This window comes from Macrotis lagotis, chromosome 7 (genome assembly GCF_037893015.1).
Source record: "Macrotis lagotis isolate mMagLag1 chromosome 7, bilby.v1.9.chrom.fasta, whole genome shotgun sequence".
Lineage (NCBI taxonomy): Eukaryota > Metazoa > Chordata > Mammalia > Peramelemorphia > Peramelidae > Macrotis > Macrotis lagotis.
Genome location: NC_133664.1, coordinates 201,293,013 through 201,318,557, shown reverse-complemented (window position 1 = coordinate 201,318,557; position 25,545 = coordinate 201,293,013). Strand labels below are relative to the sequence as shown.

At 37.8% G+C, this 25,545-nt stretch overlaps 1 protein-coding gene across 1 annotated transcript in view; it reads right to left on the bottom strand.

The window, feature by feature from the left end:
• Window positions 1-355: 355 nt before the first annotated feature.
• CD4 (CD4 molecule) overlaps window positions 356-25,545 on the bottom strand; it is a 46,740-nt gene continuing 21,550 nt past the window's right edge. The window contains exons 4-10 of the mRNA XM_074194493.1: window positions 6,964-7,122; window positions 5,985-6,224; window positions 4,213-4,557; window positions 3,515-3,736; window positions 3,045-3,163; window positions 2,350-2,417; window positions 356-2,010 (exon numbers count right to left, since the gene is read on the bottom strand). Of these exons, the coding sequence (XP_074050594.1) occupies window positions 2,001-2,010; window positions 2,350-2,417; window positions 3,045-3,163; window positions 3,515-3,736; window positions 4,213-4,557; window positions 5,985-6,224; window positions 6,964-7,122 (1,163 nt within the window). The 3' untranslated portion in view covers window positions 356-2,000. The remainder of the gene's footprint in view (window positions 2,011-2,349; window positions 2,418-3,044; window positions 3,164-3,514; window positions 3,737-4,212; window positions 4,558-5,984; window positions 6,225-6,963; window positions 7,123-25,545) is intronic.

Genomic DNA, 25,545 nt, shown 5'->3' with positions numbered 1-25,545 from the left:
GTTTAAGCCACACTCAAAGACTTTCCAACATTGGTAGAATCTGTCAAGAGTTTCTGATTCCCTGGCATTAGCCTTCGAGAACCAAGGGTTGTCTACATATCTTTATGAAGCATCAAAATTGTCTTAAGGGACAATCTATATATATTTTCAGTTATACTGTATAAAGTTTGTGTGTTCTCAACTCACGAAACACCATTATCTCCCAAACCTTGAAATTTCAAGTAGACCAAATACAATGATGGACATAAGCAGATTGCAGACTATAACCAACAATGACATGTATAATAATTTATGTGAAAGGTATCTTTCAGAAAACAGATAAGAAAAGAAATGAATTGGTCATTTCTATTGAGTGGGAGTTTATATGAAAAAAAAAAAGACCTGAGCATTACACTAGTCCTTTGAATGTAGTGTAATGGCCACTTATTCTTTGCCTCTTCAGTGAATACCTATGAACCAAAGGCATTCCATTTAGCTATAACTAGTAGGAGACCTACAGGAAGAGTTCTGGGGCTTTAGGTAGATCTTTGGAAGATTTATAGAAAGACATGAACAAGAATCACCTATGAAAAGAAGGTATGAATGAACCTTGATCTATACAGCATTGAAAGGAGTACTCCAATTGATTAAATCAAACCCTTTGTATTATTGAAGTTCATTATTAATAAGTTCAGGAATAGGGTACAAGGCAATGGAGAGTTCTCACTCCTAGGCAGCTAAATAGGTCTTATATGTGGATTCCCTGGGAACTTTCCCCTCAGTGTCACAATATTCCCCTCAGTGTCACAATATTCTACCCAATCTAAATCCCTTTTCCTTTTCTAGGACCTAGACTACTTCTTCTGGCTCCAGAAGGGTTAGAAGCTTATTCAGGAAGAGTTTCTTATGTTTGTTACTTAATCTTGAACCTAATAGAAACCTCATCCTCAGAGAAAGGTTCTCTTATATTTATTCTGCCCAAGTCTCTACTCAGGATAAGTCCACAGTGAGGATCCAGTTGGAAACAAAATAAGATGAAGATCACTTTTTTTGTTTTATTTATTAATTTTTTTTCATTGAGTAAGAAGAAAAGGGATATAGGAAGAGATAGAGGGATAGAATCTAAGATGGGAACAAAGCCTTGGGGGAGGGGCTGGAAAAAAGACTGATCTAAGAAGAGAAGACTGATTTCCAGTCCCCAAATTCTAGAGTCTTGATGGGCATTATGGAGTTGAAGGAGAGGTGAAATATTGAGAACTGTGGTCCAGAGTTAAGAATAGCTAAATACCTAGGAATAAAAGAATCCACCCCAGACCTCTTCACAAATTCTGGCCTGTCTCTGGGCCTCCGTTGGCATCCCTGGTTTGGCTCACCAGAGGGAGAAAGAGAGAAATCAGTCAATAAAGGTTTGATAAAGGCTCTAAAGTCATGAGGGGTGAGGAAAGACAGTTAATCAAATCAATCAAAAACATTTATTACGTGCCTATTATATGCTAGGCACAGTGCTAAGCGCTGGGATACAAAAAGAGGCAAATGACAGTCTTTCCCCTCCAGGAACTTACCAGAAGGATGACTATTGATTAGGCTTTTAGGTAGGGTGAGATGGAGACATACACCTACAAGTTTGTTCTAGAGCAGGGCAAAGTAGCAGGAGGAAATAAATGTAGACTCAGAACATTTCTGACTGGGGGGCAGGGTATAAGAAGCTTGAAAATACTACTCTCAGCCTCTGGATTGAGTGAAGTGCCATCCTGCCCTCAAGATGAGATGAAATGACCTGCTGGCAGAGCTTCAGGGACTGGCAGAGGAAAGGAGTACTTAGTGATCAGACTGTGGACACATTATGGAACAGCAGAATAAGAAGCAGGTCCCACTGACAATGTCTAGAATTATTACAAGGGGGCAGATTAGGAAGGACAAGGGAACCGAAATATCTCAGTCCTCCTACATTCACCTTCCCTGGAGGATTTTCCACAAATCGGACTCGCCTTTCATATTCAACTCTTCAGACTACAGTATTTCTAAAAACGACTAGAGGGGGAAAAAAGGAAAAAAAAGACAGTTTAGTAGAAAAAAAGACAGATAGTAGAGTCAGAAAGTTCTGTCCTTTCTCCCCTCTATTTGTTGTACACACATCTCCCCCCACCCCCACCCTATTTCCTTCCATATTCTTGGATCTCTTCACTGTGAATTCCCATATCCTTTCTTGGTCCTCAGTCCTCTCTCCCTTATGATCTTCTCTTGCATCCATCTGCTCAATCCTCTCTTGAATTCTGTCCATATTCATTACTCTGAGCCCTGAAAACCCCTCATCCCTACTCCATCTTCACCCTTATTTCAGAATCTTCCCTCCTCTCTTTTGTGACTTACTGGGGACACTGGCAGGTCTTTTTCTCACTCAGGAGCCTCCTGATCTGAGACATCCGCTCTGCTCGGCGCTGTGCAGGTAGAATGAGGGGAAAGGAAAAGGAGGCATGAAGGACCCGGGTCCATGAGACCAAGATCCACTTGGAGTGGAGTGTAGGCTTAGAGGGGGTGGTTTCAGGCTAGAGGAGCTACTATTGCCAAGGCAATCTGTCCCAGAATAAGCTTGCTGTTACTTCTACCCTGTCTAGCTTGGATCTAGGACATTGGGATGTGGGGGAAGAAGGAGGTAGGAGGCTAGAGTAAGGAACATAAAAGCAATTAAGAATTTTTCAAGATAAAAGTATTCATTCCCAAGCTCCCAATACAAATTACACAAGGCTCTTTACCAGTCAGGTCCTTATATTCCTCCTCCACTTAAACAAAGAGGCTGGGCTAATAGGTTTAGAGTTGAAAGAAACCTCTTAAGGACAGCTAGTCCAATTCCACCTCATTTTATAGATGGGAAAATTGAGACCCAAAGAAGTTAAATGATTTATTCTGGATGGCCTGGTAGGTCCATTTGTGCTTTAATGTTCTATGGTTCTGTGATTATATGGGCTAGATTTTTGACCATGGTGGATTAGGACAACCAGATGTATGTATGTGTTGAGGAAGTGATGGAATGCCTGGAATAAAATGAGGAGGAGAAGTTTACTCACCAGTCTGTGCCTTCGTCTGGCACAACAGAATATACCGAGCCCAGAAAGAAGTAATAGGCTTGCTCCTGCACCCAGACCGATGCCCAAATGAAAGGGTAGGTGCCACTCTTGCTTTGCTGCTGAAGGAGAGACACATACAGAGACCCTCTCATTGTAAGCCATAGTCTTTTTTTTTGGTGGGGCAATGGGGTTAAGTGACTTGCCCAAGGTCATACAGCTATTAAGTATCAAATATCTGAGTAGGCTTGACCATCAAGAGGGATCCAGGAAAGGGAAGAATGGAGGAGATGGAGTACAGAGTATTAGACTGGACTTTTGAGTCCCAGCAGGAGGAAGTAGCTGGGACTCCAGAGAAGTAGTAATGGCTTAAGTGGTGGGATGGTGGGAGGTTAGCATAGCTGAATGGGAGGATTGCTTCATGTATTATTAGGAGAATGGAGCCAACTAGGGGAGAGGGGAAGGAAACTTACTCAGTTTGAAGGAATTCGATTTAAGAAGTTTCTCATTCTGGAAGAGCAGCTGGCATTCCCAGGTCCCAGCCTTTGGTTCCTTTACCTCCAGCTTCCTGTTGTCCTTCGAGACCTCCAGGTTTTTTTCTGTGCTGTTTTCCAGCATCCAGTTCAGCGTCAACCCAGGGATTATGTAGCCCAGAACTTCACAGGATAATTGAGGTGATGATTTCTGGCATTGAGCTAAAGAAGACAAGAAACTAAAGCTAGGATTTGGATCAGGGAGTGAGTTCCTATTCCCTTAAAGACTGCAGTATGAGATAGAGATAGGATGATAGTGAAAATAACAATGCCTACTTTTATGTCAGGTATGATTTTTTAAGTTCTTTCACTTGGTTTATCCTCAAAACAGCTATGTTATGTAAGTTGGCCCTGGGGGGGGGAGATATCCCCATTTGACAGAAAAAGAGAGGGGAGAGAGAGAGTGAGAGAGTGAGAGAGAGAGAGAGAGAGAGAGAGAGAGAGAGAGAGAGAGAGAGAGAATTGAAATTAAAACCTAGAACTAAAAGATTCTTGATTCTGGAGTCTCTTGAGAGGCATGGAGAAGATTTACCATGGAGGGATAGATAATTAGGTCCTCAGGGTCTCTTTTTCCCTCCATCCTAACTGGCAATGACCATAGTTCTATGGTATTAGTAAGGGAGAGTGTATCTGCTCACCTTTCATTATCACAAGGTTGACCTTCTGTTCCAAGATCCCCGAAGAAAACTTTAGTGAAAAGACTCCTGAACCAGCATGTTGGTTTAAGTCAGAGAGAAGAATGATAGTGAGTGGGAACTTTTTAAGCAGCTTGAAATTTTGAGGATTATTTTCTAAGATGAAGAAGTCATTCTTCCATGATAATTTGACCAACTCTGGGGGAGAAGAAAGACCTTCCACCTGCCATCTCAGTTCTCCTGTTGGCTGCAACTTCTTCAGCTCTTGTTCATTTAAACTAAGAGGGAAGGAGAATTCGACATTTTTGCTCCCTGTATTATATAGGGTCTGGGAGGATGATGTGAAACCTGTAGATGGTGACAGAGACAGGAAGGTTAGGATCAGAAGTAAAAAAGAGGGAAATGTGAATGGAAATAGGTTCAAATTCAGGCAATTATTCAAGACCTTCCAAAATCAGCCAATGCACTTTAAAATATATATATATATATATATATATATATATGTATATATATATATATATGTATATATATATATATATACATATATATATATATATATATGTATATCTTTGTACTACTTTGTACTACTCCCCTACAAGAACCCTTCCACTTTAACCAAAGTGACTTGGTCATCAATCTCCCCAAATGCCTTTTCTTTTATCTTGGCTTGCCCTCTGCCCAGAATGTCCTTCATATTACTTGAAGCTTATCTAGTCCTTTCTCCAGTTCAAGTCTCACCTTTTCTAAAGAACCTTCTCCTCTTTCCAAGGAGTCAGTACTTTCTCTGAATCCCTATATATTCATTGTAAATACAGCTCATTTCCTTAGTGTTTACTATCTTATTTACCTTTCTATCTCTATCATTCTACCTCTTCTATAGATTCTAAATTCCATGAGGGCAGGGACCTGGTCTTCAGCCTCTTTTTTTTTTTTTTTTGCAAGGCAGTGGGGTTAAGTGGCTTGCCCAAAGCCTTGCAGCTAGGTAATTATCAATTGTCTGAGGCTGGATTTGAACTCAGGCACACACCTGACTCCAGAGCCAGTGCCCTTTCCACTGCGCCACCTAGCCGCCCCCAGCCTCTCTTTATCTGGGGCTAGCATCTAACTGGACTTAAACAACATTCAATAGTAAGTATTAATGAGATTTTTTGGTGCTAAGGAAGTTGAATACAGGTTCTTACACTTATTCATCCAGGGTTTATAATTCTGAGCAAGTCATCTCTTAGAAAACCAGGCAACTGCCTAATACTTTAGGTTGTGAATATGTACTGGTAAATGCAATTTCTTTCACCCTTAGTTCAAAATACCAATAAACCAAAAAAACCAAAGTTATTAAACAAGTATTAAATAAAATCATCAAATATTTATCAGATCATTAAATTATTAAACAAAACTATTTTGAGTAGACTAGAGAATGGAAAAGGGTGGGGAGGTGTTGATAAAGAGAAAGGAAAAGATTCCCTTCTTTTCCTCTTTGAGTTGTAGAAAATCAAGACAGAACTGAAAGTTTTCCTTTCTACTTTTTTTCCTCACACACTGATCCTGAGAAGAGACTCAAATGACCCCTGACATCTTCAGGGCCATCTCCTTGTGTGTCAAACGATGTGGAGAAATAGGAGGAGCAATATCCATCTTGAAATCCCAAGATTTATTTCCCTCCAGGGACAAAGGTTAAGGGTGGGAATGCAGAGATGGACCTTGAAAGTCAAGGGAGTAAAGACATTGGAAGTTGATGATGGAAAATGAGAATAGAGGAAAGGACTTGTTTCTCTTACCAAATACTTGAACTTTGATGCTCAATGTCAGGGTTTTGCTTTTCACAGAGATGGTACAGAGCCAGTCACCACCTTCCTTAGGCCCCACTTGGTACAAGTTCAAAATTTTGTCTTGACTCAGGATCCTTTTATCTCCTAGATGACTCCATTCCACTTTGAAATCAGGAAGATTGGAAGGGCCGTGCAAGGTTAAAGTCACATTGGTTCCAGAGAACACAGGGTCACTAGGGTAGGCCGTCACTGTGTAGGGGAGGAGGCAGCTCCAAGTTACATACACTATGCACATCCCCAAAAGGGGACAAAAGACCGAGAAATTTTGTTTCTCCCAGGACACCTAATACTTCACACTCATTCAACCTGCCATTTTGCTGGGTCCCCAAGGTCTTCCCTATGTTCTTCCCCCGCCCCAATCTTCTTTCCTCCATCACTCCTTTTCTTTGTCCTTCCTCTATCTTTGTCCCTACTGATCTCCTTTCCCTCCCCCTCTCATCCTCAGAGAAAGGTTCTCTTATATTCATTCTGGTTTCCCCAACTCTTTTATTTAGGGATAAAAGAGAGAGGTGACTGGATAGGGTTATAGGTGGAATGCTAGAATTCCAACTCCAGGTCAAGAAGATCCAAGTTCAAATCCTGTAATGTACATTTAATAGCCTGTGTGACTTAATCTCTCACTGACAGCCTTGCTTTTCTCATCTCTTAAGTGTAGATAAATAATAACACTTACCTCACATTGTTGTCAGATTCAATGTAAACATTTGAAACATATGCAAACAAATGTAACATATAGAAAATACTTTGTAATTCTGAAAATATTATATAAATGCTAGCTATTATTATGAGAACTTCTGAAAAGTTTCATTGGGTGCCACGGTGCCTTCTGTTAGAGGGGACAGGATGGGGATAGGGAAAGGGACAGGAATGGGAAGAATCTAGGGAAAAGGAAAGAAGAGGGATTTGCTGGTTCTTGCCTTCCACTCACCCTTGAACACCAAGAGTTGGACTTCATGTTTCCTGGCCTCCACCTCACAGAAGTAGGTTCCTGAATCTGCCATCTCCAGCTTCTTGATGATCAGAGGAAAGCTGCCCCCATCCCACTGGTTTGTTAAGGTATCCACTCTATCTTTCTTTTTTGTGGTTCCTGGGAATGAAAGAATTCCCCCCCCCCCATGATTTTTCTGCTTTGAGTCACCTGAAGATTATTGTCATCAGAGTGAGACAGAGTAGTGCAGTAGTAGGGGGAAAAACACTGAATTTTGAGTCAGAAGTCCTGGGTTCAAATTCTAGCTCTGTAGTTTTGTTGTGAACATGGCTAAATCACTTTGCTTCTTTGGGTTTTGGGGTTGGGTTAATCATCACTAATATTCCCTCCAGCTCCTAATCCTTTAATTTCATTCTGTCCAGAGAATCCTCAACTTGTCAGATTGGAAGCTCCATTTCTATCTGTGGAATGAATTACATCTCTCCTAAACCACAGGAAAAAATTAGTTCTGGTACTTCCTTTTTAAAAGTATAAATTGTAGCTAAATTCAGTAATTTAGTATGGGATTCCTCCTAGTGAACCGATTCCTTTTTTTTTTTTTTTTTTAGGTTTTTTGCTAGGCAATGGGGTTAAGTGGCTTGCCCAAGGCCACACAGCTAGGTAATTATTAAGTGTCTGAGGCCAGATTTGAAATCAGGTACTCCTGATTCCAGGGTGGGTGCTCTATCCACTACGCCACCTAGCCACGCCCTATGGCCAACTGATTCTTCAAAAAAGTCTTTGAATCCCAGGATTTCTCCCAGAAATAGAGAATAAAAGCATTAGCACCCTAGGACCTTTAGGCCTCTTTTAGTTTTTTTAATTGTTGTTCAGTCATATATGATCCTTTGTTACCCCATTTGGGATTATCTTGGCAAAGATATTGAGTAGTTTGTTAATTCCTTCTCCAGTTCATTTTATAGATGAGGAAACTGAAGCAAACAGGGTTAAGGGACTTGCCCAGGGATACACAGCTAGTGTCTGAAAGCTAGATTTGAATTTAGAGCTTCCTGATGCCAGACCCAGTATTCTATCCAATTGGCCATCTAGCTGCCTTCCTAAATACTGGTATTTGCAGAAAAACATTCATTTGTTGCTTCCTTAGGGAAAAAAAAGAGGACAACGGAGAATTAATATGTCCTGTAGATTTTCAAAAGGTATAAATATAGAATAATGAGGTGAGATCTAGATGACCATTATTTGCCTAGGCAGAGAAGGATTTCTGAGGAAAAGTCTTTGAGAGTCAGAGTATCATGAAATAAGGATAGTAGTTAGAAATGGTGTGATGCAGTGGAGAGTCCTTTAAATTTGTAAGTAGAAATCTGGATTTGAATCTAAATTCTGTCACTTTACCTGTATAACTTTGGGTAAAACTTTTCTTCACCCTGTGCTTCAGTTTCTTGATCTACAAAGTGAGAGGGTTAGAGCTGATGTTTTCTGATGTGTTAATAAACGACAAAGCTGCGTGACTCCTACTAAGCAATGGCCAAAATTGTAGTCACAGGTCAAAATTGAAGTAAATTTGAAAAGTTAATCTTGAAGTAAAATCTAGAAAAAGCAGACTCTGATTAATTAGTTGCCCCCAACCCCCTTAGTGGGGAAAAGTGGGGAGTTTAACTAGAGGACAGCTAGGTGGTGCAGTGGATATCCTTGTAGGAATGGAGTCAGAAAGCCTCATCTTCCTGAATTCAAATTAGACACTTACTAGCTGAGTGACCTTGGGCAAGTCATTCAACCCTGGTTGCCTCAGTTTCTTCATCTGTAAAATGAACTGGAGAAAGAAATGGCAAAGCACTCTAGCATCTTTGCCAAGAAAACACCAAATGGAGTCATGAAGAGTCAGAAAAAACTTCAAATGACTTAATAGCAACAACAACCCCCTTCCCCATGAGATTGAGAAGATTAAGGCCATCCTTTACTCTATTCTTCCTTAATTCTGAGGAATGGGAGAGGAGTTACTTTCCTTGTCTCCTCTGGGAGCTTGCCACTCTAATCACTACTCTTCAGTCTTTTTCCTATGTACCGGATCTTTCTCCATTGACTCTAAAATACTCAACTCTATCCTTTAAAAAAAAATCTTGATTTGAGTTTGCTACTCCCTTAAATTATTGTTGTTGTTGTTGTTGAGTTGTTTCAGTTGTGCCTGTGTCTTTGTGATCTCATTTGGTGTTTTCTTGGCAAAGTGCCTTGTCATTTCCTTTTCCAGCAGGGTTAAATGATTTGCCCAGGATCATACTGTTAATAAGTGTCTGAGGCCAGATTTGAACTTAGGAAGATGAGTTTTTCTGGCCTAAGATCTAGGGCTTTACCCACTTGTACCTATATCTTACCTTCCTTTCCACTAACAATTTCTTTTAAAAATTGTTTCTTGATATCTTTTGTTTTTATATTACCTTCATTTCCAATATTCTGTTTCCATCTTCCCAATTTAAAGAGTCATTCATTGCAATAAAAGAAGTAGAAGAGAGGAGAAGGGAGAGGAAGGGAGAGAAGGAGAGAAGGGGATAAGGAAAAGGGAGAAGAGAGGTGAATAAATAAGAGAGGGGAGTAAAAAGCACTTCGGTAAAACTAATTGTCACACTAATGAAATCTGATGATATATGCAATGTTCCATACTCATTGTTCCCAGTTCTTTAAAGAAAGGGGAGATGTACATTTTCTCCAAACTTTGGTCAATCAATTTTTTAAAAAAAAACTCGACATTTAATTTGTTGTAGTTAGTATTTTATTCCCCTGATTCTGTTCTTTCATTTTGCATCAGTTCATGTCATTCCATGCATCTTTGAATATTTCATATTCATAGTTACTTATTGTTCAATACTATTCCAATCCATCAATGTACCACAATTTGATTTCACTGGTAAATTATCTACATTCAGCTACTTGCCAGCTATTTTTTTAAAAAATTCTATTCAATGCAGTTTCCAAATTCCACCCCTCTATTGAAGTTACTATCTTTAAGCTTTTCTGTCTAATAGATCCAGAGCTTAGCTGCTAAATCTCATGTTCTTTTCTCAGATTTCATCCTCCCTGGTCTGTCTATACAGTTTTTGACACGGTTGACCAGTCCCTTCCCTCCTGGTATTCTTGTTTTTGACACTTCTGTCTCCTGGCTCTCCTCCTACTTGTTAAATATCTGACTCTCCCTTTTTTGGTGTCCTTTGCTGATTATATCTCTCATCTCCTTGATTTATATGTCCCTCCCCCTTCTCCCCTCCCCCTCCCCAGGATATTTTCCTGAGTCCTCTTCTTTCTCTTCACTCTCTTCCCTGATTATCTTATCTCCCAAGGGATCCATCTCTAAATAAATGTGAAATTTCAAAAAGACCTACTGTATGGGCCTCTCTGAAATTCATAATGCTCATTTGTAGAGGCTCCTTCTGCTGGGGGCACTGGGCATAAACCCTTACATTCTCTTTTCTGGAAACTTTGGTACACTTAGTTCATTTATCTAGGCCTGGTATAATTCTTGGCTTCTCCCAGTCTGTGATACCAACCAGATTCATTAGAGTGAAAACTTAATCCTTCCCTATATATATTTTAAGCTTTAATGACATACACTATTATGAAAGGTGATTCAGACTCCTGGTCTCTTCACTCTAAGGTCAGTGCTCTATCCACTCTACCACATAGCTGACCTTGTTCAAGCATTTCACGATGTAAGAGATTATAGAGATTTGCTGGTGCTGGAGCAAAAAGGTTGCCTCTTCAGAGCTCTATCGATGATTTCTCCTTACTCCTATCCTCTTTCCTTTCAAGGCTTAGCTAAGGGATAGCCTCCTTGGTAAAGCCTTCTCTGATGCTCTAAGCTGGCAGGGTTCTCTCCCTCCTCAAGTTACCTTTTTTTAAAATTGATATTTTATTTTTCTAGATACATGTTATGAAAGTTTTTCAACATTCATCCATATGCATATACATATTTTTAAGTTACATAATTTCCTTCCACCCTTCCTTCCCACCCCCTTCCCCTCAGCAGCGAACAATCGGATGAATATTGTACATACACATTTGTGTTAAACATGTTTACAGATTAGTCATTTTCAGTATGAGGAATTAAGATTAAGGGAAAGAAATAGATAAGAGAAAGTTTTTAAAAAGTGAATATAATGTTCATCAGATTCTGAAGGGTTTTTTTGTTTTGTTTTGTTTTGTTTTTCTTTTGTTTTTCTTTTTCTGGACAGGGATAGCATTGTCCTTAGATTGTCTAATAGGGTTGTCCTGTCTTTCTGACCTGTTGAGAGGAACTGTATCCATCAAGGCTGATCAACTCACAATGTTCAATTTATCTTGGATTATTTATTTATTTATATGCCTACATGTCAGTCAACTAACATTTATCAATTCCCTGCTATGTATATACACTATATATATATATATATATACACACATACATAATACATATAGTCTCTGTTCTCTCTCCATACAATGCAAAATATATATGCAGTATATTACATAATACACACATATACATATATTATAAAAAATACACATATATATTGCATACACACATAGATTTTAAATATTTATATACATATACTATATTTATCTATATAATATCTATATATTCATATGATACACCATATACATATTATATAGACATCATATAGCACATGACTAGATTGTATATATGACACATGTATCACATACATGCACACATGCAAATGTGTCGGCATGTGTGCATTATACATGCACGTGCATATTGTACAGGCATTGATGTTTGTCCTTCATTCTCAAAGAAGACCCCATGACATCAGGGAAGTGATGACATGACAAGCACATGAATTGGAATTGAGGAGGGGGTGCTGTGCTAAGTCAGCAGCCTCACTTTCTTCTCCAGAATTATCTGAGTATAGAGGCCATATATGAATCAGGAAGATAGAAGATGACCCTGGATGAGAGGCAAAGATCCTACAAAGATCCTACAAAGATCCAAGATCCTACAGCTAGTAAGGGTCAAGTGAATGAGGCTGGATTTGAATTCCTGTCCTTCTGACTCCAAGGCCAGTGCTCTATTCACTTCACTTTCTAGCTACCCTTGTACATGCAACTTTATAGACCTATTCACTTAGCCCTTCTACACTGCAACTTTCCCAATGCAGTTTTTTTAGGTTGTTTTTTTTTATGCAAGGCAAATGGGATTAAGTGGCTTGCCCAGGGCCACACAGCTAGGTAAGTATTAAGTGTCTGAAACCGGATTTGAACCCAGGTACTCCTGACTCCAGGGCCGGTGCTTTATCCACTACGCCACCTAGCTGCCCCTCCCCAATGCAGTTTCAAACTATCATGAGTTGACATAAGAAAATAAATAGGATATTTGGGGAAATTTTGTAGAAGCTGCAGATGACACATGAAGGTCAATAGACAATAAAGGAAAAGTTTAGAAATTCAGAAATAAACAAAAATATTTGTAATATTGTATAATATCAACATATTTTATCTTTTAATATCAAAATAATTCAAGTTTCTTCTCTGACATGAAGGGAAGGTCAAAAAAACTTTATTCAGATTTTCCAGATTGCCAGAGGAAAGGGGGTTCATACCCTTAATCCCTGTGATGTGGAAGGGATAATTGTACATCATATCTTACATATATATAATATTATATATATATACATAATATATATTATACACAATGCACATATACCATACACATATTCCTGTGTATTTTTGTAGATGCATTTATGTATATGTGCACATGCATACATGTGTTTGTATAATATGTAGTCTTGCACAGATTTTACCCAAGAACAGAAAGTTAGACCCAGAGTCTAATAGGAGGAGAAAGAGAATATGTAGGATTGGTTTGGTAAACTGAATGATCTTCTTAATGACCCCAAATTTCCTTTTGCTTCACCTTCATTTGCAAATCTACCCCTTAGTTTCTATCCCTTATAATAAAGACTAAAAAAAATGAAAGAAAAACAGTAGTTAAGCAAAACTAACCAATACATTCACAATTACAGGTCTATAATCAAAGACAATTTAAATCTCCTATCACAAACAATGGACCCTGATGGTAACCAACTATATTTAATGCACATAACATTTGTTTTTTTAACTTATAATTTCTATCTTATTTTCATATCCCCTTCATTTCCAAATATACCTTCCCCCCCCATATCAGTAAGTTATCAGTAGCAATGTAGATTTAAAAAGGAGGAAAAAAGAAGCAGTAAAATAATCAACCTATGAATGAATGAAAAAAAATTATTAAATTATTGCTATTTTAAAGCCTTGAGGGTCAGCTAGGTGACACAAAGGATCTGGAGTCAGGAAGACACATCCTCCTGAATTCAATTCTGGCCTTAGCTTTTTACTAGTTGTGTGACCCTGTTTGCCTCAATTTCTTCAATTGTAAAATGAGTTGGAGAAGGGAATGCAAACCACTTCAGTCTCTTTACCAAGAAAACCCCAAGTGAGGTTACAGAGTCAGCCACAAATGAAAAACAATTTAACAACAAAACAATGAAGTTGGAATTAACAAAGCAAAATAGTCCTCACTCTAAGGATGTCACATTCTCATAGATGGAGATGACCTATATTGGAGGTTCAACTATAACTCAGATGGAAAGAACCAGTGACAGTCAAACCCATGGGACCTGAAAAGGTTATCAGGAGAATGAGTATAGAGTGAAAAGAGAAGACGACCTAGGACAAAGCCTGGTTAAACATCCATAATTAGGCAGCATGATGTGGATGATGTGTCAACAAAGGTGACTGGGAAGGAAAGGTGACAGGGAAGAGAAGAACCAGGAATGAGTATCCAGGAATGAAAATGTCACTTGGATTTTTAAAGACTAAAATTTTTAGCAGAGGACACTAGGGGAGGCACTCAAAAGGGCAATGCTTCCCAAATTCCCAGAGGACTATATTGACTAGGGGATCTGGACAAATACCTCAATTGAGTTGTAGAGGACAGCAAATATTTAAATGGGTAAAAAGTATAATAGAGATGGGCTGAAGCACTTTTCATGGAACTGGCCCCTTGTTAAAGGACATGTATGACACAGCACCTCCTGATTGGTCAGTCCCTGTTTCTGAGGTTGCATTGACCGTGTTTGTATTAAAGATGATTGGTGACTGAACCAAGGGGAACCTCCCTCCTCAGCAAGCTCTGAGGATTGAGGAGAAAATCTCCACTCATCTTTTGAGCAGGTCACTTTGGGATTCTGCCAGCTCTCTCTTGGACTGCCAACAATATGAGAAGGGGATTTTTCTCCCTCCCCCACTCACTGGCAAGCAAGGCAGCCTGCAGTTTGAACATATGGCAATGAGAACATGTGCTTGTCTTGCTGAGCCTGAGACTGCACCTCAAGTCCCTGGATGCTTCCTCTGGTTTGTGTTTCTTTCCTGAGTCCAGGAATCCCAAGATCCTGAAAAATGGCTATTTTCAGCCATGGGAGTTTGAGAGTCTTTGAGTTCCTAATGACTAACAGGAATGATACTTGCAGCTTCTCAGAGGATGATAAACTGGCAAGATCATTCTGAAGCTGAGCAGACTCAAGGCAGGAATATGCTGGAGCCATCTTCCAAGCCAATTATTAAATTTCCAGTGAGAACATATACATTTCAGAAATCAGCAAATGTTATAAAAAGGGCTTAATTTATTGATTGTCTAGACTTAAGGAAATGATGGGGGGGAAATGTTTAATAATGCAGATTAAACTTAAAATTGTGTACATCTCCCTCTCCCCCCAACTAGTTGTTCAACATTTTCCAACATATTCCTGGATCCAACTGGTCAGAAATCTGGACCATCTCAGACTTTGCAGGTTTGAAATGAAAGTGAGCTATTTATCTAGCAGTCTCACAAAATGTCTTTATCATGAAATTCACTTCGTACAATGAGTGGCACAAAGTAACTGCTTAATAGATGCTTCTTGAATTGACCTTTGGGGAGAATATATAGGTATGGACAGGGTCTAAGTTATTTGTATTATGTTTGTATTTGTTAATGAGTGCCTATGATTTTTCTTTGTCTTGAGCATTTCTTTGATGGAAGAGGAAATAAATAATTGTCCTATACATGAAACTTATATCTAACAATTAAACATCTTGCTGGGCCAAAAGGGAAGGGATATTTCCCCTTCATCCTCTCCATTAAAGGGGCCTTGGACTGGACCCATCCATGTGGTCTGCACTGGATTCAGTCCAAGGAAAACTTAATCACCTAAAATAGTACTGACACAGAGTCAGGAAGACCTGAGTTTAAATCAAGCCCTAGACATTTAACCCTGGACAAGTCATTTAACCTCTGCTTGCCTCACTTTGCTCATCTCTCCTTTTCAGTTTTTAATCATCTTAATTCCTCTAACCTTACAATTCGGACTTCTGAGAGAAGCAAAGCAATTGGTATGATTATGGACCACAACAAGAGAAAAGGACTCCATCACAGCACCAGACTGAAACCTTGTTAAGGGTGAAAGTGGCCAGGAGAAGGCATCAAATCAAAGAGAAATTCTGTTTCTTGTAGTAGAAAAATAATGACCAAGACCCAAGAGGAGAAAATATCCACACTGAATTTAACTAGCACCCATATCCCAGGGTAGTTTTGAGGATCAAATGAGATATTATTTGTAAAATACTTAAGACAATGCCTGGAACATTAGCAGGCACTCAATAAATTCTTGTTTTCTTCCTTCTTTTCTATAAAGAAGGGGCAGGTTCTTCTTGAACTCTTTGACTATTATGCCCCAACTCTGACATTCTTGGGGAAGATTTTTCTTAAATCTTGAATTTGGTTCATCTCTAGAGTCTTCCTAAAGGGACAATAGAAAGGCAGTCAATATACACTGTAAATTATATATGGGAGAGGTATTTATTTCCTCCACACAAAAGAAATGGGAACTACATTTGACTCTCACAAGCATGCATTGATAAAAACTTAAGCCTCAAATAATAGCTACCATTATAGCATGAGGTTGAGTCTTTTTTGTTTTGTTTTTGATTCTTTTTGAGAGTGAGTCTTAAAATTTGGCACTTGAAACCATTTTCGGAACTTCTACATTGGAATGGTTACAATTCATCTTAGCTCTTCACTGTTTGAACAACTCTTTCTAGGTCCATAACTTTTCTTGGTGGTTATCTTCTCCAATGCAGAGCCTCTGCAAGATCTCTGGACCTTTCAGACTCACAAGGTGACCTCTAAGGTTGAAAATGTTTATGTCAGGACAGCTGCTCTATGAGTCATGTTCTGAATGATCAAAGAAACACAAAGTAGAAGAGAGAGCCAGAACCCAGGATGAAGCTTAGTTAGTTGATCTGGAAGCTCAAGCTACCATTGGAAGCAGTTGCCATGCTTCCGAGACAGAGAAAAGTAATGTCTCCCAATTCTTTCTTTACTTTCACAGAAAGTCCCAGAGTTGCACAAGGCCTTCTGGAGGATCAAAGGAAGAAAATGACAGGAATGGATTCACTCCCCTTTTAAAGGTCCATTGAGTAAATAGCTTTTCCTGCTCAGCTGCTGATAAGGGGATTGCTTGGCAATCAATCAAGTGGCTTAATCCTTAAACCATAAGTCACCCACCATGTCCAACAGAAAAGCAGCTTGGTTCATGGTCTTCCTCTTGATCTTACCACACCCCCTCATCCATATAACCCAGTATCCATCTGGTTTTTGATCTCCCTGGGTTTTCCTTAGTCAGAAAAAAAGACTAGAACAGTAGCACTTTCTGATGTTCCTGGCATCCCTTACTCCCTCCCTCTTCTTACCATTCCCACAAAAGTTATTTGACAAGATAAAAAAATACCCCCTGTTGTTGAAGCACCCTCTTTTCACTTTTTATTATCTTAATTCCTCTGACCTTACAATTCAGACTTCTGAAAGAGAGAGAGATTCAAGGGGGAAGCAATTGGTGTGACTATGGAACTCAACAAGAGAAAAGAACTTCATCATGAATGGTGCCAGACCAAAACCTTGGCAAGGCTGAAAGTGGCCAGGGGAAGGTATCAAATCAAAGAGAGATTCCATTTCTTGTGGTAGAAAAACAATGACCAAGACCCAAGAGGAGAAAAGATTCAGGCTGAAACTACCAACTATAATGGTGACTCTAGGTGCAGAATGAAGCATAAATGGTCAGACAATGACCAATATGTTAATTTGTTTTGCTTAGTTATCCTTTGGTTGCTAGGGAGGGTTCTATTTTAGGGGATAAAGGAGTAGGGAGGAAACAATGGGAAATGACAGTGATGTAAAAAAGAACAATAAAACATTAATTTAAATTTTAAAAAAAGAAACATGGGAAAATAGTAAATGGAAGTAGAGTAATTGTAATCACCAGTCTTGGGCCTGGATGATGAAACATACCTCCCACATCTTGTTAGAGAGTTAAGGGAATATGGATGTGGAATGCTTCCTATATGATCAGACCTGATCGCTGTTCTAAGCTGGTGCATTTAATTATTTTTCTTTTTTTTAAGGAAGAGTTCATTAGATGTAGGACTGGAATAGCATGTATTATAAACAGAAATGAAAGTGAAGTTAAAAAGGAAAAGCATCAAAATTCAGATATGCACATACATATATTTGTTGTTGTTGTTGAGTCATTTTAGTACTGTCAGACTCTTTGTGACCTCACCTGGTTTTTCTTGACAAAGATACTAGAATGGTTTATCATTTCTTTTTTCAGTTCATTTTCCTGATGAGGAACTTACTGGGCAAGTAAGTAACTTGCCCAGAGTCACAGAGCTAATAAATGTCTGAGGACAGATTTAAACTTAGATCCTCCTGACTCTACTCATGGTGCCATTTAGTGATCTTATATGTGTGTATACATCAACATTAAATACATATGTATGTATACACACATAAACTTTGTTCCTTACTCTACCTGGCCTCTCTTTGACATTTGAAACACCTACTTCTACTGGATATATTGCTTAGTAATCCATACTAGCTCCTTCCTCAACACCAGCTCTCAGTAGCTTCTCTTATTCCTTCCTAAGGAGAGTTGAGTGTTCTGCCAACTCAAAGCCTGGTCTCCTAACTTCCCTGATTCCTTTTCCCAACTCCTTCCTACTGACCATCTTCATATCTCTATCCCCATATCTCCTGAAACCATACATTCCTTATTCCAACCTCCTCTCCTCTCCGACCACACCTTAGGACAGTACTTGCCACCCTAGACATTTGCTTCAGCTCTACAGAACCTATGTCCAGTCTCCTTCCTTTTGTTCTCTTCCTGACAAAGTAGATTCATAAATATAAACCTAAAGGGGCCTCAGAGATCCAATTCCTTCCAAGAAAAAAGGAAGGAAGGAAGGAGGAGGGAGGAAGTAAAGAAATGATGAAAATGATTCCAATGTAATATTAGAAGACTTCTCTCTGAACTTATGAACAGTAAAGTGAAAAAGAATGAGAATAATTTATACTATAATATTAACACTGTAAAACCAAACAATTTTTAAAGACTCTTATAAGTGCATTAAGGAAATAGGATTCTAGAAGACTGATGATGAACCGTGCTACCCATCTCTTGACAAAAAGGTGCCAAATGAGAGAATTTTTTAGGGGGGTAGGGGGACATGAAGAAATTTATTTTGCTTAACTATGTTTAAATATGTAACTATATTACAAAAATTATCTTTTTTCACAAATGATTGGGGTAATGGTAGGAGAAAAAGAAATTACATTTTTGTTAAATTTAAAAAATTGTTCCTGGGGGCAATAACCATTTCCCTTAACCTTTTTTTTTCTTTGTTTTGAAACAACCAGTGATGTTAGATGGGTAAGGAATTTCAAAGGGACTATTTTGAAGGTTAACTCTTATTTGAGTGTCTGTATTTTGGTACATTATTCTAATATTACATCTTATATAAACAACTGCAAAAGATGTGAAATATATTGTATAAATAGAACTAAGGATTCAGGGCAAGGGAAAATTCATTATAGGTTATTTGATTAGAATACAACATTGAAAGGTCATACCAAGTTCAAAATTAGAAAGTTCAGAAGACCAGATTGGCAAAAATGACAAAAGAGGAAAATAACAAATGTTGGAGGGCTGAGGGGTAAAGGCACACTAGTACATTGTTGGTGAAGCTATAAATTGGTCCAATCATTCTGAAAAGCAATTTGGAACTAGGCCTCAGAAGTTAGTAAACTGTGTATAATTTTTGACAAGGTCTATAGCCTACACAAGGCAGCTAGTTGGATCAGTCAATAGAGCACTGGCCCTAGAGTCAATAATGCCTGAGTTCAAATCTGGCCTGAGACATTTACTAGCTGTATAACTAGGCAAGTCACTTAACCTCTGTTTGTCTTAATCCACTGGAAAAGGAAATCCAATATCTCTGCCAGGAAAACCCCTTGGACATCATATGGTCTAGAGGGTCACAAATAGTCAGATTTTTTTTTAGGTTTTTTTTTTTTGCAAGGCAAATAGGGTTAAGTGGCTTGCCCAAGGCCACACAGCTAGGTAATTATTAAGTGTCTGAGACCGCATTTGAACCCAGGTACTCCTGACTCCAGGTCCTGTGCTTTATCCGCTGCGCCACCTAGCCGCCCCGATAGTCAGATTTTACTGAACAACAATAATCCACATAAAGAAGAAAAAGCTATTTTTACAAAAATATAGCAGCAAGATGGCACAATATATAAAGCTGTTTCTGAAATCAGAAGGACCCAAGTTGAAATCTGACCTCAGATACTTCCTGAGTGACCTTGAGTAAATCACTTAATCCTGTTTATCTCAGTTTCCTAATCTGTAAAATGATCTGGAGAAGGAAATGGTAGACCACTTCAGTATCTTTGCCAAGAAAACCTCCAAAAGGGATCATGAAGAGTTAGACACGCTGAAACAACTTAACAACAAATTTATAGCAAATGTTTTGTAATAGCTCCAAACTGGAAATTAAGGGTGTGTCCAACTATTAGGTAATAACTAGATTAATTTTGGCATGTGATTTATGTATTTTATTCCCTCTCTGAACCAGTTCCAATGAGAGTAAGGATTACTCATTCTCCATCACCTACCCTCTCTTCCACTCCATTGCTAAAGCTTTTTCTTGCCCTTTCTATGTAAAATAACTTGCCCCATCCTACCTCTCCCTTTCTTTTCTGCCAATAAATTCTTCTCTCATTCATTAACTTCATTTTTTTAAACATATTATCCCTTCACATTCAACTCTCACCTGTGCCATGTCTATATATGCTCCTTCAAAAATGCCCTAATAAATGAGAAAGCTCATATGAGTTATCAGTATCATCTTCTCATGTCGGAATATTAGCAGTTCAACATCATTAAATCCTTTATGATTTTGGCATGAGATTTGTAGAATATTATTTTGCCATAAAAAAATAATTAAATAGTTTGAGAGGAGACTGGAAAGAACTGTATGAATTGATACTAAGTAATCAGTGAAGAGAGCAATTTATACAATGATAACATTTTAGAGCTTTGAAAGACTAGAACTTTGATCAGTGTAGTGACATGCCATGAATTCAGAGTACTAAAGATAAAATAACTACCCACCTCCTACCAGAGAAGTGATGAATTTTAAATATAAAATATATCACACATTTTTGGATAGGGTCAATGCAGGGATTTGTATTTCTGGACTATACATATTTGTTATGATAATTTTATTTTTCGTTATCTTGTTGTTCAGAAATGAGGTAGGAGAGTCTATGGCATAAAAATAAATGAACAAATAGATGAATAAATAAATTTGTTGGGGGGGGGGATAAAATAAAAAAAAGACTACAGAATAGTTGTATATATAAGCAGGAAAAATTTCTATATAGAAATCTCCAAATCTGAGGTAGATGAATGATGGAGGAGTATGAATATAAAAGAAGGACAAAAGAGAGAAGCATTAACATGAAGGGAATATATTATAGATTGCCCATCTACAATGAAATAATGTACAATGAATTATTGAAATAATGCACACAAAGTTGGCATGGGCAAAGGGTAGAGTTTGTAGGGAAGAGGTGCCAGACATACTAAACCACCCAAGCATCTGCTGGAGATATATCTGCTAAAAACAAATAATTTTTTATTTACTTGATGTTATTTCATCTTTCAAAAGATAAAAGAAATAGGTGTTAGCATAACAAAGAATGTAAAACAGCTGAGTTGTGAGGACAGAAAGGCAGTTTTTGGTTGTTGTTCAGTCATGTCCCATTCTTTTTTTTTTAGGTTTTTTTTGCAAGGCAAATGGGGTTAAGTGGCTTGCTCAAGGCCACACAGCTAGGTAATTATTAAGTGTCTGAGACCGGATTTGAACCCAGGTACTCCTGACTCCAGGGCCGGTGCTTTATCCACTGCACCACCTAGCTGCCGCTATGTCCTATTCTTTATGACCCATTCTGGGGTTTTCCTGGGCAAAGATACTGGGATAGTTTGTCAATTCTTTTTTTCCAGCTCTCTTTACAGATGAGGAAACTGAGGCAAATTGGTTTAAGTGATTTGCTTAGGGTCACCCAGCTAGTGTCAGACAAATTCAAATACAACCTGATATTAGCTGTCTTTCACTGATCAACCCTCAGCTGGCCCTGACAACTGTGTCATTGGACAGAGAGCAAGTACAAGGGACAGAAAGAATGAAGTAACTTTGGTATAGCAGGACAGGGCAGTCATCATGGTCTGAGTTTGTAGTCACCTTCCTCTTTGTGAGTATATGTGTTCTGTTGGATTATCTCATCCATGGACAGGGCAACCAGACTAATGGGTTATTGGCTCAGTGTACCTGTGCCTTAGACACTATTTAGAGTCAGGAGGCTTTTAGAAGCTATTCTGTATTGGCCAATAAGGAGAAATTGGTTGCCAAAAAAGAAGTGACAGGAATATTGGGAAGGAATGTCAATTTAGAATCTGTGCAAGAAAAGAAAGTGGAACACTAGGTATCCCTAATGTGTACTTTAGACTTTAAAAAAGTAGATTTCAAAGGTTACAAAGAAAAATCAGGGTCCTGTGGGTTTGAGATTCTGAAAGACAATTCAAAGACAATGGGAGGCACTGAAGAAAACTTTAGATGATTCACCAATTATTCAGATGAGGGAGGAAAAAAAGTCTAAAGAGACTGCTTAGCAGCAATTTTTGTTGTAGCAAAGAACAGGGAAACAAAAGAAGATGCTGCTCAACTGAAGAAGGGCAAAACAAATTATGTTGTATTATTGCACCTTAAAAGTGGCAAAAAGGGATGCTTAGTGGTTATAAGAATTTTGTTTTTCTTTTTTTTTTCTTTTTTCACTGGAATTTGTAAGGGGAGAGAAAAGATAAGAGCTAATAATCACAGTCCTTAAAAAATAGAAAATAAAGACAAACATTGACATTTTTTTAAAAGCTTAGAAGAGAATAGAAGGAAGTTCAATAGGAAACACTGACAAGCAAGACAGCTTTGAAAGTAAAATGTCAAATTTATACTTTTTTAAAGCAGATAACACATAATTGAAATTTGTGTTTTTAACCCTTTTGTTTTGTTTTGTTTTATATAGAAATGTTCTCCTTTTTGGTGGTAAAGTTCAAAATTATGACAAATTTTTTTAAAAAGAGACAAGAACAGTTAGTTAAGATCAGTTAACTAAAGGAATGGCACGGCCCCTCAAGAATAGAATCAAGAAGGCTAAAGTCCCATATAAGCTGAGGTTAGGGGCTGAGAGGATAAAGCTATGAAGAACTAAAAGTACTTTAAAAAAAGCTACATTAGGGGTTAGAGAAAAACTAAGAAAGATATAGATCCTTAACCTTGGTATAGTTGGGATGATGATTATAAAAGAGGGAAGATAGGACTTCTATTGTGTTTTTGTTTCCTTTATCAAGGAGAATAGTTTTCAGAGAAGGAAGGTTAAAATAAAAATTATTGGCAGAGAACTGAAAACTAAGATGATTTAGGCAAAGGTAAGAGAATCTATTTTCAGTGAGTGAGTTCAAGTCACTCATCCTTGTCAAATTATATCCAAGCATAATGAAAAAGTTTGAGGATATGATTATTGAATATCTTTTAGTGGTCTGGAGGGAGTCATCGAGTACAAAGGAAAAATGGGTGAGGTGCCACAGGACTGAAGCTGTCTGAATTTCCAAACAGTGAAAGAAGGATGATAATTCAAACTTAGGCCAATGAGCTTGTTGGAGATTCCTGGGAAATTCCTGGGGGGAAACCTATAAAGATTCTATTTTTAAGCACTTAGAAATTGGGGTCAGCATATCTTAATTAGGATCAAATCAATGCATGGTAGTATCATTTTTGATTGAAGAAAAAACTGAAAACAAAATGAGTACCCAATGATTGGGAAATAACTGAAAATCTTGGCATATGAATGTAGTGGGATATAGTTGAGTTTTAAGAAATGATAAATATAAGGAATTTAGAGAAACATGAGAAGACCTGTATGAATTGATAAAAAAAAAAGCAGAGGCAGGAAAATAATGTGCACAATAATTATAATCATGTAAAGGTAATAGATTTCCACACTACTCTCCCAATTTTCACCCATCTTCATAGAGAAGTTACTTACAGAGAAAACTCTTTGTGTCTATACTCATACAGTTGGCTCACAAGGTCCTACCAAGTAGCTTCCCATTAATAGTCATCCAGTAAGCTTTTCTTAAGGTCAATTACTCAAATGGCATTTCAAGAATAGTAATCATAAAACATTCCCCCCATAACCTGGGGGGGGGCAAATATCTTACAAATACACAATGTCTATGGGCAAGCTTCCTTTCCTTTGAAGTGGTTTCATTTTTCAGATAACGGCCTCTCTGTATCTGTCAATCTGGAGTACATGTCTCTGCTCTCCCTGGATGCGATACCTTCAACTAGTCCAGTGATTCTGATGACAATCTCTTCTCTCCAGTCTTCATGCTACTCTATAATTTATTCCTAAGAGGTCTCCAACTCTAGAACTCTGAAAACTCCTTCAAAGCTCAGGCATTTGAAACTCCCAGAGGCATGACTAACTTGCTTTCTTAGCCAAACAAAATGTTCCTAGGCTGACCAAATCAATGATGCATTTAAACCTCATAAGAGATCATCTTGTTTACACTGAAACTTCATCCTGTGAGACTATATTCTGTGACTATATCAACTGAGGCGGGGGAGATAACCACATCCTCCCCATTAATAAATGTAAAAATAGTAAAATATATTATAATTTAGATAATTATTAAAAATAATTATTTAGTACAAAGGACAGATATTAAAACATATTTCATTTTTCTTGTAGAGAAGTGGTAAACTATGGGTAAGGAATATTGAAATTATTATTAGACAAAATTGCAGTTTTCGGTTCAATTTGCTAAACTATTTTCCTGTGTCATAAAGGAAGGTTCTATGGCAGTGGTGATCAGGTTAAAAAAACCCAAATCATTAATAATGTATTTTTAGAGAAAATAAATTCCAATTGCAACATTAAAAAAGAACAAATTATGTGAGACTAACCTAATTTGTTTATTCTAACCTATAAGACTAATCTATTTAATCTATCGATCTTAAAAATGCTAAAACCATAGTATATTTTGATTTCAAAAACCAGTTTATATAAAAATTATACTTGTAGGTGAGATTCAGAGGTGTGGACTAAAGTGATAGTTAGATGTTTTTAGAATTGTCTGAACTGAATTATTTTGACTGACTGAATCCAAAGAGTACTGACATTGATCATTGAAAATTTGAACGAAAGTCTCTAGTGGGGATCCACAAGTCTCTCTCTAACTCCTGTTCTGTTCAATGTTTTTTTTTTTTTTTGCAAGGCAGTGAGGTTAAGTGGCTTGCCCAAGGCCACACAGCTAGGTAATTATTAAGTGTCTGAGGCTGGATTTGAACTCAGGTACTTCTGACTCCAGGACTGGTGCTCTATCCACTGCATGGCGCAAATTTTTTTTTTTTAATTAGAGACATATCAGTATGAAAATAGTCATAGTTTGATAATGAAATTTGTGAATGTCATAAAGCTGAGAACTATCTAAGGCATTGTATGACTGACTTAGAATCCAAAAGTACAGATAAATGTAAAGTCCTATATTTGAATCCAAAAAATTAATTGTCCAAGTACAAAATGGAGTGAGTGGTTAATGTGGAAAAAATATGAGGCCCAGTTAATAAAGAATTAATAATGTAGCAGTGTCAATGATGTTACTGTTGCAGCAACCAATAAAGCTCATTTGAATATAGTTTGGATCAATAATGACTTAATACCCAATATGAAAGAGGTGAGAGTCCATTCTGAAGTACTTTGTCCTGTGTCAGACTCCATCTGGAGTAGTGTCCTTCCTTTTAGTTATCAAACTTTAGGGAAGACCTTAAGTTGCTATGGAAGGAGACAGGAAGAGGATAGCCAGTATTGTGACAGGGATTCAAAACCAAGACAAAAGATGTAGTTGATATAAGTTTAAAGAGTAAAGAATGTTTATAAAGCCTGGCTAAGAGAAGATTTGGGTGGGGGGAAATATGGTACTATTTTCAAATATCTAGGGAGTTGTCCTTAACTTAATAAGTTTTGGTCCAAATGAACTAATGAGCAAAAACTGTATGACTAAAGTCAAAACATCTAACATCTCTGAATATCAGATTTCCCTATCAATAAAATGGGAATAACAATTG